Genomic DNA, 15572 nt, shown 5'->3' with positions numbered 1-15572 from the left:
GATAGGGCTCCAGGGTGTTGAGGAATTTTAGGTAACTCGTATGGGTTATTCTAGCTATACATCATACATGTACAACAAAATAGAATTAATGAATGATAACAAGTAAGGGATTTACTTTTTTGTATATATCATGTCAAATCTTATACCACTATTTCTTTTTTATTAAATTTTATTCTCAAAGGGTGTGTGTGTTTAAATCAGCCACTGGCAAGGTGAAGACAGAATTGAGCAAAATAATGGTGTATCTACTCAATCTTGATATACCATATGTTACACAAGGTTATTTTTGTTTACTGTGTTATAGAACTAAATGTGCAGAAGATGCATTCCATGACTGACTTCCCATATGGTATAAAAGAGAACACTTGAGAACGGAAACAACTTGGATGAACACTTCTCATGTCACAAGTCCATCTTGATTCAGTAAAGTGGTAGTCTATTCCTCTAGGAAGCAACAAGAGGGATCTGAACAACAATCATAGTGACTCAAGTTTTGGTGTCAGAAGACCAACATGTTAAAATCATCACAGAAGTAAGAAGCTAGGATGAAAGGTGAAGATAACGAACAGTTATTGATTAATCTCATAATTCCTATAAACAATACAAAATAGATAGTTGGGTAAACACGGACCCCTGTATTCGTGTTCGACAGCTACGCACCACGCCGAGAGAGTACCAGTAGTATCGATTATATCAGACACAACCACATTTGGGAGACTCCAATGTACCTGGCCACTCTAATGCACATAAACACTCGGAAATGAGACATGGTTGATGCTTTGTTCCACATCGGACTATCGTTCTCCTATGATATGGTTATAGGAGTTATGAGATTGATCACTGTTCGTTATCTTCACCTTGCATGGTGCTGAGCATCCCCATGGAATTGATGAGCAGAATCTGCCACTTCGTCCAGAAGGATGGTTCATTTTGCCCCCATGGGCTAGGAAGATAAGTTCACAAATGTGGCAATGGATAAGGTTTGATCATAACCTCAGTTCAACAAGTGCTTGTTGAAGTCATGATCCTGGATAGATCGTCAACATGTTGCACTTTGCATGGCAAAGACGTTCTCTGAGTATACATAGTATTCTTGCCGTACACCACATCTCAGCTACAGCATTCAAACAGGGTAGATGTTGTTTGGGATGAATACTTCCAAGACAGTTGAAAACAGACACCAGAAAGAGGGGTAACACATCGGGAGACGAGTTGAGCCACCTAGTTCCACCTCAGATAACTGGCAGGCCTTCTTCCATGAAAACAAGATAGAACGGTTTACCTTCCTAGCAAATAGGATAACAACCACGAAAACAGAGAAGCAAATCATCAGCCCAAACCACAGACATATGCTGTGTATACAACGAGGTGTTGCTGTAATCTCCCTGTACAGTCAGGAGAAGGCAGATACGAGAATACTACTCTATGCCCAAGATGCAGTGAGGTGGGTTTATACGAAGGTGTCGATCTGCATATTGGACACAGATATTGTGATCCAACTATGGGTTGCCTTTGCCACAGGAAAGAAATTCAGGTACTTTGCAGCCCGCAAAATGGCTATGACAGTGGGACTGAACAAGTGCCGAGACTTGTCATTCCTACACGCCTTCGCTGGATATGATACCGAGCCATGCTCCAGTGGGAGAAGAAAACAGCATGGGAAAATGGAAATCCTGTGATAATGTCACTATAGCTTTCTGTGCATTAGCTGTTATGCCAAACCGTTGCAATTGTAGATGACTACATGGATCTACTGGAGTGTTTTGTTTCCCTGCTCTACGATCGAACCAGCAGCCAGGAACATGTCAATGAGGCTTGTAAGCATCTCTTCACCCAGAGTGGCAGATTAATAGAGGCCATCCCGTCAACTCGAGAAACTCTCAGACAGCATATCAGAGAGATGCCTACCAAACCGGCTTCTCTTTGGGTCAGATGACGATCTGCACACCAGCGATTCCTTCGCCAAGTAAATAGGATTGGGTTTATATTGATAATGGCTGGGGTATCTATTAAACAATCATCCTGGAGGCAATTGGGGCATACCGGCAATTTATTACATGTGGATGCAAGATGGGTTTCAAAGGACGGTGCAAGTGTTAAGGCCGCACTCCAGTGAAAGGCTCTGTGACACTGCGAAAGGGAATGCACAGGATAGTTTACAGGAGTGATTACACACTTGTACACAATCATGTGGGATACTATATCACTTGGGTCCAAGCATTTTCTGTGCACTACATTTTATGTAAAAGTCAAATAGAAGCACTCCCAGGGTGTTAAAGTGACTCGTTCATTTTCTTCGCCTTTCCTAAGTTTGCTTTAAGAAGTTCAAAACTATTTTTGGTAAGACGGGCCAAATAAATGGTAAGTAAGCTTTAACATGTCTATTGGACCTCCCAAAACTTGTTTATGTGGAAAAAACGTCGTTGATACGCTTTTTAAATAAGTATATATAGTTTTGTTGACATGGATCCAGTATTACGTATTACCCGAAAATGGCAATCTTAAAAGAATGACCGCCATTTGGCTGATGGAGAAATTTGGAATCAGTGTACTAAATTCCATGCTTGTATCACTAATAGCACAATTTTCCCACATATCTGCTAGGCTAACACTAGTACATTGTAAGGAGTAGATGACCCCTATTGATTTTGATGTAGCATGGTCAAGGATCAAGTGTCAAACTAGACATAGGAATATACTGTCCACTCAATATCTTGAGAACCCTTTATTTGACAGACATAAAACTTAGTACACCGGTACATCTTAAAAAGTAGATCACTCCTATGATTTTGGGGTCACATAGTCAAAGGTCAAACTGGACTTAGGAAGATATTATCCGCTCAAAATCATCAGAACCCTTTGCTTGACAGACATCAAACTTGGTACACTGGTACATCTTACGAGGAAGAACTAGATGACTCCTAGTGATTTTGAGGTCACATGTCCAAAGGTCAAACTGGACATATGACGATACTGTCTACTCAATTTCTTGAGAACCCTTTGCTTGACAGACATCAAACTTGGTACACTAGTACATCTTAAAAAGTATATGACTCATAACGATTTTATGGCCACATGGTCAAAGATCAATACACTCTGGATAAAACTCAATATATCAAGAACCATTTGCTTGACAGTCATCAAACTTAGTACAGTGGTACATCCTAAAGAGTATATGAAGCCTATTGATTTTGGTACACATTGGCAATGGTCAAACGGGACATAGTAATATATTGTCTCCTTTATATTTTGAGATTTATTTGCTTGGCAGACATCAAATTTAGCATACTGGTACATACTAAGGAGTAGATGATCCCAGTTGATTTTGAGGTCACACGGTCAGGGTTAATCCACTCTGGACATAGGAAGATACTGTATGCTCAATTTCCTTGAATTGTTTTGGCACTACATCACTTTTATCAATTAAATGATATATGCTTATAACCCTTTTCAATCTTGCACCATGGAGACCTACATGTTTATGAATCATTAATATTTCTTTTGTTTACATCAAAAGTGTTATGCATGTCCTATATTGTTCAATCAAGCTTAAGACTGTTTTATCAAAATTTTATTATTCAATAATCTTTATATAAGTCTTGGAACCTTTAATAAAAGCATCGTATATAAAAATTTTGTGTTTTGTTTTAATTTGTGGTTAGTAATATCTCAGCTTTTAAACATTTTATTCAAGGAAAAGAGAATTGGTTTTCATAAACCATTGCTGAACGATTTGTAAATTTCAGGAGCACGATATATATATCACTAATATCAAAGTGTGACTGTGTGTACATAGCCTTGATTCAATTATGTCGTCATATTTTAGAGAAGGGTAGGTTATTCATGTGAATAAGTTTCTGTAGGTTTCTGCATTGCGTAAACCTAGGTTGTAAAGTAGTTTCAGTAGGGTGGGGACTAGTTTCAGTAATGCGGAAAAAGTGCAGAAACCTTAGGTTTCAGCAAGTTTCCGCAGCGTAAGCCACCTGGAATCGGGGACAGTCTAGGTTTACGCACTCCGTAAACCCTTGTAAACTTGAAGTTCCGTTTCCGTATAGTTTACGCACAGTTTACGCACCATAACAACCATAGCTTTCATGCAGTGTTAATGTGACGAAGAAGTCAGTTATGTAAATTTATATTTATGATTATAATCTCAAAAATAGAATACGATTGACATTGTTGTAGAACTCTGTAACAATTTAGTCTTTTGGTTGTAAGTTTTGTCGGAAATCAGGGCCTGGACTCGAAGCAACGATTTTGAGGATTGGGTCGGGGTATTGTAACATACAAAAATATAACCCCCCTTTTTGATCATATGTTAATCAAATGTTCAAAATTTCATATGTTTATCATATTGTGAACATATGTTAAACAGGAATTTTCCACCTTGTGTTAATCATATATTTGATGTTTGCAGCATATTCAACACGTTTCAAACATATGTTAAACATAGGTTCAAAATGATAATAAAATTAGAATGTTTAACACTATGTTAGATATATGATTAACATATGAATATCCAATCATATGTCAAACATATGCTGCAATTTTACCTGCTCGTTTAATTATTGATTATATGTAATATTGTTAATTAAACATATTTGGTGCATCACACCATCTAATGACATCAACTTCTTTCCAAATTGTCTATAGGTAAATATATTGTGTTCAGTTACAAAAATTGTATGAAAACAAAGTAATGCAATCATTACGAGTGCAAAATGATCAACTGCAAGAACCCATGCATTAGATCATTCTTAAATGGCTCATAGAAACCGTCTACTATTATGATGTTGAATTCCCAAAGAGGTAATCTGGAATGCTTAAACATTTAAGCTATAGGGAGGTCATTAGTTTATTTCTGATAATGGTGTCTCTTTAAAACTTCATTTCGGGAGTGGAGGGGGTAGGGTCACAAAAGTTGAGATAGTTTCAGATTTAACCCCATTCGGTATATTTTCTTATTCAATATTTTAAATAATACTGGACTTATTCTAAAAATTAAATATTTTTAAAAATTGTTTGAGCAGAATTCCTTTGTTGTCAGAAAATTTATGTCTAAATAGTGTCTGGGAAACGCCATATTTAGTGTAAATATGGCCAATTACAGTATCAAAATAGTCCATGTTTTAGTTAGATGTATTTTGAATTTCTTAATGATGATTTTTTTTTACCTGTGTGTATTAATCTTATATACCTATGATATGAATAGTGAAGATAACGAACATTGATCAATCTCATAACTCCCATAAGCAATACAAAATAGATAATTGGGCAAACACGGACACCTGGACATACTATAGGTGGGATCAGGTGCCTAGGAGGAGTAAGCATCCCCTGTCGACCGGTCACACCCGTCGTGAACCCTATATCCTGATCAGGTAAACGGAGCTATCCGTTGTCAAAACCATTGTGCCAAGAACGGTCTAACAATGTGTATGAAACACGTCAGACAGCACTTGACCCAATGATAGGTTGTATTGGCAAATTAGATCGTTATAACGACCATAGAATTTGCGAAATGCTGACTTTAATCGAGACTGTTGAAACCCCCGTACCATCAACTTGTTTGTCAGTAGCTTGCCTCGATTTAAAAATTCACCATACACAGAATAAGCTCTTGTGTATCGAATCAGTTGAGAGATATAAACACCATATGTATTGCTACATAAATATGGGACGTTGACGATGGAGAAGCTCAAATCGCCTCGTTTGTCAAAAAGTTGAATTGTTAGTTTGTCGTTAATATCTACTTTAAATCAAATATCTAAGCATGAAGCGGAACAATATTTAAAACAGTTTTGGTGTCAATAAACTTTTTCCTGGCCTTTGTGGTATGTTTCTCATTTTTAGTTTGCATTTTCTGCCTTTGACTGCAAAAGAGGGGATTTCAATCTCATTTTGCTTCAAATTTAACTCGATTACTTATGTTGATTTTTTATGATTTAGGATAAAGTCCAAATAATATAATAAATAAGATCGAGGAAAATTCAATAAGCTATCAGTAGCTACTTTGAATATAATTTACTTATTTAGATTCTTTAATTTCAGACTGGTAATAAATTTACCTAATGAAATACTAACATGTAAGAGGGCCATCGGCCACATACGCATGCTTTATGCTCAATTTGTAACCTGTATTTTATGTGAATTGTAAAATGATTACTGTGCCTTCTTCACTAGTTTCCCAGGTATGCACAAAAGAATACAGTTTGGGGCGAAGATTAATGTGTTGATATCATAGCATCCAGTTTTCTGATTTTTTTGTAGATTTACAGACATGTAAACCATTACATATTTTCCGTATTTCTTCCGAATTTTCCTATTAATTGTTTTGAAATATGGGGTAACAATGAGTCTCAAGAAAACGAGTTCATTAAGAGAAGATTGGTATCAAATTTTGTTGTTCTTGAATTTACATATTGTTCATTTTAATCTTCTACAAATTTAATTACAATTCCTTCTTTATCAGGCTCCACCTCAATCCACTCCACGTTTCTTGTCATACAGTATGTGAATGATTAAGTTCATGTAAACCCACATATGTAAATATTTCTAACAAATCAAGGCCTGGGGGTTACAAACCTTTTATGAGCACGATTTCATACTCAAACTCTAACTCCGTTCTTTAAATTGTACTCATAATCAAAGTGAAGGTTAAACAACTTTTATGAAATCATGCTCATACTCAAATGGAGTACATACTCAAGATTCTCCGAGTATGCTTGGAGCATGCTATGAGTTGTACTCAAACATGGATGCTTTGAGTATGAGTTCGGTAAAGTGTTATAATCCCCAGGCCTGACAATTGACAGTGTGTGTTTCTAGCAGAATGTGTAGCATATATGTTACATAATCTGGAAGTTCAAAGACTGGGAATGAATTAATAGGACCTTGTTGATTTGTTTTCACTTTTCATGAAATGCGCGGCCATCGAAAAGTCTAAAAACTCTGTTAAATATCAAAATGAATTGGAATCACTCATCTTTGAAAGAGATTTTGATAACATTTAACTACTACTTTGCAAAAAAAAAAATGTTTTGGTGTCATTCTAATTTGAGAGATATGGCTAGATATTTGAAACACAAATTGTTGTTTACTGTTTTACTTTGCATTCAAAGAAATCTTCAGGTAAGCTTGATATCAAATACCACGCACTTTCCACTTTCAGCGTTATCTATCTAACAGTCACCCCATGCCATAAATTCAATGCTCCTCTCTCTCTCTCTCTCTCTCTCTCTCTCTCTCTCTCTCTCTCTCTCTCTCTCTCTCTCTCTCTCTCTTGATATTTCTAAAATCCATTACCGTTGTATTTGTTTCTGTCAAATCTGCCCCAATCTGAAAATTAATGAAAAATACTGTCATTTCGTGATTTCTATGGTAAGTGTCATTTTGTCTTCATTATTTTACAGGCGAACAACAGTACCTTTTGAAATGAAGCCTTCGAGTGATTCCCTCAATTTAGTAGGATTTTTGAAGCCAGAATCCACACATGTTATGTACTTTATTTGTGAGTCAGGGTAATATGATGTGTATCTATAGCGTTCTCCTTGAATAATCATTATAACCATTCCTGCAGTACAAAGTCTTTGATATTATTAAGTAATACCAGATTTATTCAAACATAAACAATTACATTTCATTCAAAGTATATACATATTGTTTTATTTCTAATTTTCAAATCAATTATACTTTTTTGATATGAAAACACTTACATATAGGATAACATAAATATATTCATACCAGGCAGCTGCGTGTTCGGTAGGCGCTCTGGTATTGTTCCAATGACGTCAAAGTTATTATCCTGAAACTTGGCGTTACATATTATAAGCCAAGGAAGCGAGATGTCTTCTCCTTGCCTCACTAGGTGTAGATCTATGTTCAACATGTTTTCTAGTTTGCTCTTCCATGAGTTTTCGTTACTCGTCAAATCAATATATTCCAACTCTACAAACATGATATATATTGGGCAATAAGAAAATCGCATGGATATCACAACAATCACATAACATTCTATAAGGTGATCTTCCCTATAAACGTTTAGTTATCTAAAATGAAATAAACAGTGATCAATCTCACAGATCCATGACGAATACAAACTTGAGAGTATGGCACATCAGGGTGGGATAATGTACCTATGTTGACCGGTCACACCCGTTGTGAGTCATTGATCAGGGAAACATTTCATAGTAAGTTGTAGTCAAACGAGGTATCGCTATATCTTGATTAGGTAAACGGAATAATCCGTAGTCAAGATGAGGGTGTAAAGTGTGGCCTAACAATTGGTATGAAACACGTTGGACAGCATTGAACTTAATGACAGGTTGTATCTAAAAATAAACGTTTCATTCAGGTCATCAGAGTCACTCAGGTGACCAATTGTTATTTGCTTTTGTCCGCTGTAGTGAGTAACTGGTTTTTTTTTTTAAAAATGGGTGAAATCATTTGAAAATATTCTCGAAAAACACTGGGTCACAACGATTAAATTCACATAGAAAATCCCTGACATAATTGTAGAATTGAATTAGTTCAAATCATAAAGCCTAGGGGTAAGTTGAGGTCAAGTTTAAATGGGGATATATAAGAAAATATCAAAATCTTTTTCTCAACAACAACAGGGTCATGTTGAAATGGTGAAAATAATGAACAGCGATCGATCTCATAACTCCTATAAGGAATACAACATATCTCATGATTACCATCAATTATTCAAAACTAACTGTAGAGCCAACACGGACTCAAATATACACCAGAGATGGGAATATATGACTAGGAAGAGCAAGCATCCCATGTTGACAAGCTACAACCTCTGCAATCCCTTTATCATTTTATGTGAACAGAGTCTGAGTAATCCGTAGTCAAAGTCATAATGTTAAGAACGGCTTAAAACACGTCAGACAGCATTTCATCCATTGGTAGGTTCCATTATAAAAATAGATCTTTATAACGACTATATAATTTGCAAAATGCTTACTTTAGACGAGCCTTTTGAAACCCCTTTAACATGAACTGATCATAAACAGAACATACTATTGAGTATCAAACCATTTGAGAAACATAAACACCATATGTAGGTTATAATGAAATATTACTACATGTATATGAAAATGGGAAACTGACGACAAAAAAACTGAAGTAATCCCGTTGATCATAAAGTTGAGTTGATAATTTTCCTTTAACATATATGCTCAATTAAATATCAAAACATGATGCAGATCTGAAAGATTAAAACGTCATCGATGCAGATGAGCAATTAAACTTTCTGGACAGACATGATGATAGTACTTCGCTACATCGCAGTCACCATATTAGAATTGGGGCCTCATCCAGGATAAGAAAAAATTATTCCATTTTTCAAGATTTGTATTTCACTGTTTTCTGATTTTTTTGAATTTCATAGACAGCAGAATTTACCATGTTTTCAGTCATATATTTCCTTGTCTGGCCGAATATTTATGCTTTTAATGCTTTAAAAAGATGAGATGGCGATTTTAGCTTTACTCTTCGGGTTATAGATTGAATCTGCAGTGCATCAACAAAATATTAAAATTAAAATCGCTAAAAAAAAACGTGTAGACGGAAATATTTTTGAGTCAAATGATGTTCCTAAACAAACAGTTGAATAAGCGAAAATGACGGAATTTCAATTTCAATTTCAATAGGAAAAAATTAAATTTCATAGAAAATTTCAGAAAATGCACATTGAAAAATTGAAACTAGAAAACGAAAGAGCAGAGATCGAAATAGCGGAGAGAGTAAAAGACAAACAAGAGAGATATGAATTGGAGAGAGAAAATTCAAGCATATAATGAAAGAGCAGAGGAAGATAATTTTATTTCTGGAAACCACAGAACCGACTTGTCAGGAATAAATTCGATGCCGCTAAAAACTTTAAGTCAGTTCCAACATTTCAGTGAATGAATTTTTGCGGCATTTTGAGAAAGTTGCAGGACATTTGAAATGACCGCGAGAAGGTTGGTCAGGTAAGTAACAAACTGTACTGATTGGCAAAACGACTGATGTTTACGCGGCCAACGCTGAGACAAGGTGAAATCCGCGATTTTACAAGCTTATGATTTTATACCAGAAGCGTAGAGAGAAAGGTTAAGAAAATATATAAAAAAGACAATCAAACATACGTTGAATTTGCAAGAGAAAAAGATTTATTTGATCAGGGGTTGAGATCTAATAGAATTCATGACAATTGTAATGCTTTTTGTTAACTCAACTTAGTAGAAGAGGTGAAGGAATGTGTTCAACAAGATTTGAGAATACTTTCTTAAGATAAGAATGTGAGAACTTTTGATGAAGCTGCAGCTATTTCAGATACTTATATTCTCTCTCTCTCTCTCTCTCTCTCTCTCTCTCTCTCATAAGAAGAATTTCATAGCAAAATCTCAAGCTAGTAGTTTACCAAAAAGTGTAGATTCAGATAAAAATAGTGCTTCAGAGTTTCAATGTAGTCCTCAATCACCACCTCACAGTGCATCCACGTCCGGTCGAAGGTCAGGACGTTATGAAGGTTCCTCTGGTGTAGGATTGCTTACTACTTGTACTTATTGTAAGAGAAAAGAATTTGAGAGATACTGGTGTTGCACAGACTTTGCTGTTAAAAATGTTTTACCTGTGTCTGAGCAGACTTCTACTGGTGGGTTACGTTTTTACAGGGTGTGTAGCTAGGCGTCATTGATGTTACCTTACATAGAATTTATTTGAAATCAGATTTAATCACTGGATCAGTTATCGATCTACTCTTCCTGTTCAAGGTGTTTCCTTGTTGCTAGGCACAGCTTTAGCTGGTGTCAGAGTTGTACCAGATCCCATAGTTTGTAAGAAAATCAATTCCAATGTCGCGTCAAATGAAGATGACGACCTATATCCTCATGTACTGTTACTAGGTCGATGATCAGAAGAAAAGAAGTCGAAGCTGACCCTGTTCAAATCCCCAACAACGAAATTGACCTCAGTGACACTTTCCTGTTTGACCTTGATGACAGTTCAAATAAAAACATACAATCATATAACAGTGAGTTTTCACTGAAAACCAGTGGCGATGATCCCAATACACAGTTAGATCAGGGCAGGGACACCCTCAGTAGGAGTCAATTGCACTCCGAGCAGAATAAGGACCGTGATACTATCCAACTCAGCAAAAAGGCACTTCCACCAGAAGAGGCCGTCAAAGTTGGAATATGGTTCCCTACCAACGACGTGATCCTTATACGAAAATGACGACCACCTGATGCACAACCAGATGAAGTATGGCAGGTCGTTAACCAGATAGTGGCCCTAGTGATATATCGTAGGGATATTATTAGTTTGGCTCACGATACACCCATGACAGGTCATTTAGGAGTCAATAAGACTTATAACAGGATTTTGAGTCCGTTTTATTGGCTTAAGTTAGAAAAGGATGTTTCTGAATTTTGCAATTATTGTCATATTTGCCAGATGAAACTAATCACAAAATTTCCTCTGCTCCTTTCCAACCCATTTCAGCATTTAGGGAAACATTCAGTCGGATGTTAATAGATTATGTAGGACCTTTGCCAAAACTAGGTCATTGAACCGGTGTTTACTTAATATCATGTGTACGTCCATTCGATTCCTTGAAACTACATCTTAGGAATAATAATGCAAAGACCATAATCAATGCCCTTATCATCTTTTTCAGCTCTGTAGGAGTGCCTAAGGCTATTCAGTCAGACCAAGGTTCAAATATTATGTCAGATTTGTTTCAACAGGTCATGCATGAGTTAGGTGTTAAACAGTATATGTATAAGTCTACTGCTTATGATCCCGAGTCGCATGGGGCACTTGAGCATTTCTATCAACTATGAAACTAGGATGAAAACATTGCTATCAGTCTGATAAAAACTGGATGAAGGGGTTCAACGTGTTTTATATGCTGCAAAAGCAGCAGTTCAAAAAATTCTAGGATTCAGTCCTTTTAATTAGTGTTTTACCATTCATTTAGGGATCCATTGGAACTACTGAAAGAAAAATTGTTATCTGAAACTAGTTTTCTTACCCTTTTAGACTATATATCTCATTTCAAAGAGATTCTTAAATAATGCTTGTAAATAAGAACAAGAAAATGTTAAGAGTTCTCAAGTCAAAATGAAAGTTTGGCATGTCAAGGATGCTAGGAACAGAGATTTTAAACTAGGTGATAAGGTTTTTGTATTTTTGCCTGTTCATGGTCACCCTATGAAAGGCCAGATATTATGGTCCTTATGAAATTGAAAGCAAGCTTAGTTACTATGTAGTTAAGACATCTGGTCGGCGTAAAGAAAAACTAGTTTGTCACATTAATTAAGAGCCATTCTCTGTAAGCGTCAAAACTTTTAATATAGGGATGGATAGGTATCCTCACCGATTTTGCTGAAATTTGGAATATAGTGATTATTTGATACCCTCTCATAGAGTATGGTACCAACATTCGTAATTGAGGTACCGTTGCTATGGTAACAATAACACTTTGAAAACAGCTCCCAAGATGCTTACAAATGCCAGATTTATGCCCGTTTTTGATCAAACGTAAACAAATTAATTTTACTGATGTACAAATTTCTCTATTGCTTGCTGAAAGACTAGGTTCAGCATTATAAATGCAAAATAAATCATCAATAAATGAATATTGGATTACCTATTGTTACTGAAGTTGAAAAATCAATGTTTTAGCATTTTGACTATTTTTGAAAAAAAAAATCAATTTTAAGCCATTCTAAGACATCGTTTACAGGAAATCACAACAACAAATATCAATGTAAGTTGTATATGATTTAATTCATTCTTTTATGTGTAATATATAAAAAAACAACTAATGTCTTATTTTGCTAGATAAAATAATATATCTTGAAAAATTGGTTGCCATGGTAATATGAAGTCTCATAATATAAATATATAAGTCAAATTTTAATAATTTATCAATATAATATCCTTAATCTATTAAAGTTGGCATAAACAATGATAAATATCATGTATTCTCATGTTATGGAATCTTTCAGTTGCCATAGCAACCATATTTCAGTATCTTATAACAAGGTTTTAATAAGTAAACTAGTATGCTAATTTGTATTAGAAAGCATTGCAAGTTTGCTTATTACATGTACCATGTGATAGTGTAAACTCATTGTCATATTATATTTGAACATATAAATTGATGTAAAGTCTGCTTAAATTACCAATACCAATGATTAATTCTTTTGTTACCATAACAACCATTATATTAGATACATGTATATGGTTTCTTTAAGTTTTGATGAGAAGTGTTGACTATAAAACTGATTTGTGTCAGGAAGCAGAAATGCGTGTGCCTATTGTTACGTGAAAGTGTTCTGTCATAATCTTAATAATTGAATAAAGTACAAATTTCATAATTTCCATAGATTAGTCATAAGTTGGTGAAGCAAACATTTAAAAATCTTCAATTCAAAAGGCATTGGCAGAAGATCATCACATTTAAACTTAAAATGAAATTTTATGAATGTATGTATTTTTCAGTTTCCACAAGATAAAATTACTTATTTCCTGTAAAAGCATTATATGACTCTATTTAATCATTTAAATTTAATTATTACAAAGGGGAAAATATGAAGAAAAATGTGCTACTATCGAAAAGATAGGGCCAGCAGCCATAATCATTTAAAACAATTCAATATAGTTAAGTAGATTGATTCTATAATATCATAACTTTATCTTTCTATTCATAGGCTGGTTAAAATATACTAATTAAGAAAGAATTCAATTTGTAGTTTAATTGCTATAGAAACCTACATTCCATGGAAACATTATGTTGGCTATTTACATCTCTTTTCATTTACATTTTAAACTACAAGTATTTTACATACTTATACTCAGTTGAGTAAGTTTTGACCAGAGATAGCTAGTCCAAAGTCTTGTTATAAACATGCTGGTAATCAAAGGCGAAGATAACGAGCAGTGATCAATCTCATAACTCCCATAAGCAATACAAAATAGATAGTTGGGCAAACACGGACACCTGGACACACCAGGGGTGGGGTCAGGTGCCTATGAGGAGTAAGCATCCCCTGTCGACCGGTCACACCCGCCGTGAACCCTATATCCTGATCAGGTAAACGGAGTTATCCGTAGTCAAAATCAGTGTGTCAAGAACGGCCTAGCAATGTGTATGAAACACGTCAGACAGCATTTGACCCAATGATAGGTTGTGTTGACGAACTAGATAGTATAATCTGACTGTTTTGTCTCCATGGAAACATTAAATAGGAACTGCAACACTTACATGTAACTTTATTATATTGATGATTGGGTATGCATTATTTTCCCAACATTTTCTTGACACTGATCTTTGTCAGCTACGCACATACATATGTACTACAGATTTTTAATTTGTTTTGTGTGTCACTTAAAGCTGCAAGATACCAGAAAAATGAAGTTGCTTAGGTCACAATTAACTTACACAACCCTTTCATTTCATTTCTTTCTTTCTCGATTAATCCAACTTTAGTGGAAAAAAACCAACTGAATGTGGATGGCCTTGTGGCTTGTGTCGGTACTTTCTCCATAAGTACATAAGTGCACTTTTCTAATTACTTTGTTGCAAATAATTTCATTCATTTCCATGAATATCAGATTCTGTGATGACGGCATTAAAAAGATTTACAATGCAAAGTGAAGGCCCATTCAAATTTCCTACACATCCATTGTTTATAACAACACAATTTACAGGGGAAGGGGATTACTGTTGTTTAAAACAGGTTTAGGTTTTATATTAAAATTATGATATGGGTTTATGTGCCATACATGTAGATGAATGACTTATAAGATGCATGCATTACAAAAAATACTGCCCACCTTCCAATTCGGGATATTTTGTTTTAAAAGCATATTTTGTATCCATCTTGGTTATATTAAGAATATGAATTTAAAGTTTTCCTGTTTCTGGCAGGCTTATCCTGATTGTTTTCTATTAGATTAAAATTGTACATTTTAGATTGCAGGCTGGGAAGCTCTCAGTCAGTGCAGGAAAGGAATTAAACAATCTTCAATTATATGTTCAAGCTTTATCTAAAAATGAGTTTGTAAATAATGACTTACACACAATATTTGTTTCTGCACATATATCAGTATTTTTCAGTCAACTATGAACATGTACAGTTGCATTGTTCAGTTGAGTACAGTTCCATCCATGAAAGGGGGTGGGAAATTCAAAAACAGGTCATCAAGTATGCTCCGGCAGTCTGAGCCTCTATGGTTTTCTCAGTGGACACATTTCAACTGAACAATCTTTAAAAAAGTTACAGCCATGTTGGATCCGTATAAATTTTAATGACCCACAACTGTGCTGTCATATGATGATGCTGAGTCTTATACATTCCTCACAAAAAAAACATTTCTGTCTTAATTTCATTTAGAACATCCAATCTTGAATATGCACCCCGGACAGTCAGAGCTACAAATGTATATAAAAAATAATAAATATTTCTTGCTGATTAATAAATTTAAAATAACATCAGAATGAGCAATTGTAGATTTCAAAATGAAATTAAATTGACAGATTTATGAATATTTACAAACGTTAAAGT

The 15572-nt window shown here is 35.0% G+C and overlaps 1 protein-coding gene across 4 annotated transcripts in view; it reads right to left on the bottom strand.

The window, feature by feature from the left end:
- LOC125675752 (uncharacterized) overlaps positions 1-15572 on the bottom strand; it is a 167058-nt gene that overhangs the window by 112476 nt on the left and 39010 nt on the right. For 3 of the 4 annotated variants that reach the window (XM_048913544.2, XM_048913545.2, XM_048913550.2), the window contains 3 exons: positions 7744-7947; positions 7427-7573; positions 7306-7338 (listed from right to left, as the gene is read on the bottom strand). In XM_048913544.2, coding sequence (XP_048769501.2) covers positions 7306-7338; positions 7427-7573; positions 7744-7947 — 384 coding nt within the window. Of the gene's footprint in view, positions 1-7305; positions 7339-7426; positions 7574-7743; positions 7948-15084; positions 15440-15572 lie in introns of all 4 variants that reach the window. The other variant, XM_056160536.1, reaches the window with a different exon arrangement.

This window comes from Ostrea edulis, chromosome 3 (genome assembly GCF_947568905.1).
Source record: "Ostrea edulis chromosome 3, xbOstEdul1.1, whole genome shotgun sequence".
NCBI classification, from domain to species: Eukaryota; Metazoa; Mollusca; class Bivalvia; order Ostreida; family Ostreidae; genus Ostrea; species Ostrea edulis.
The sequence above is the reverse complement of the archived record's forward strand: the minus strand, read 5'-3'. Positions and strand labels throughout refer to the sequence as shown.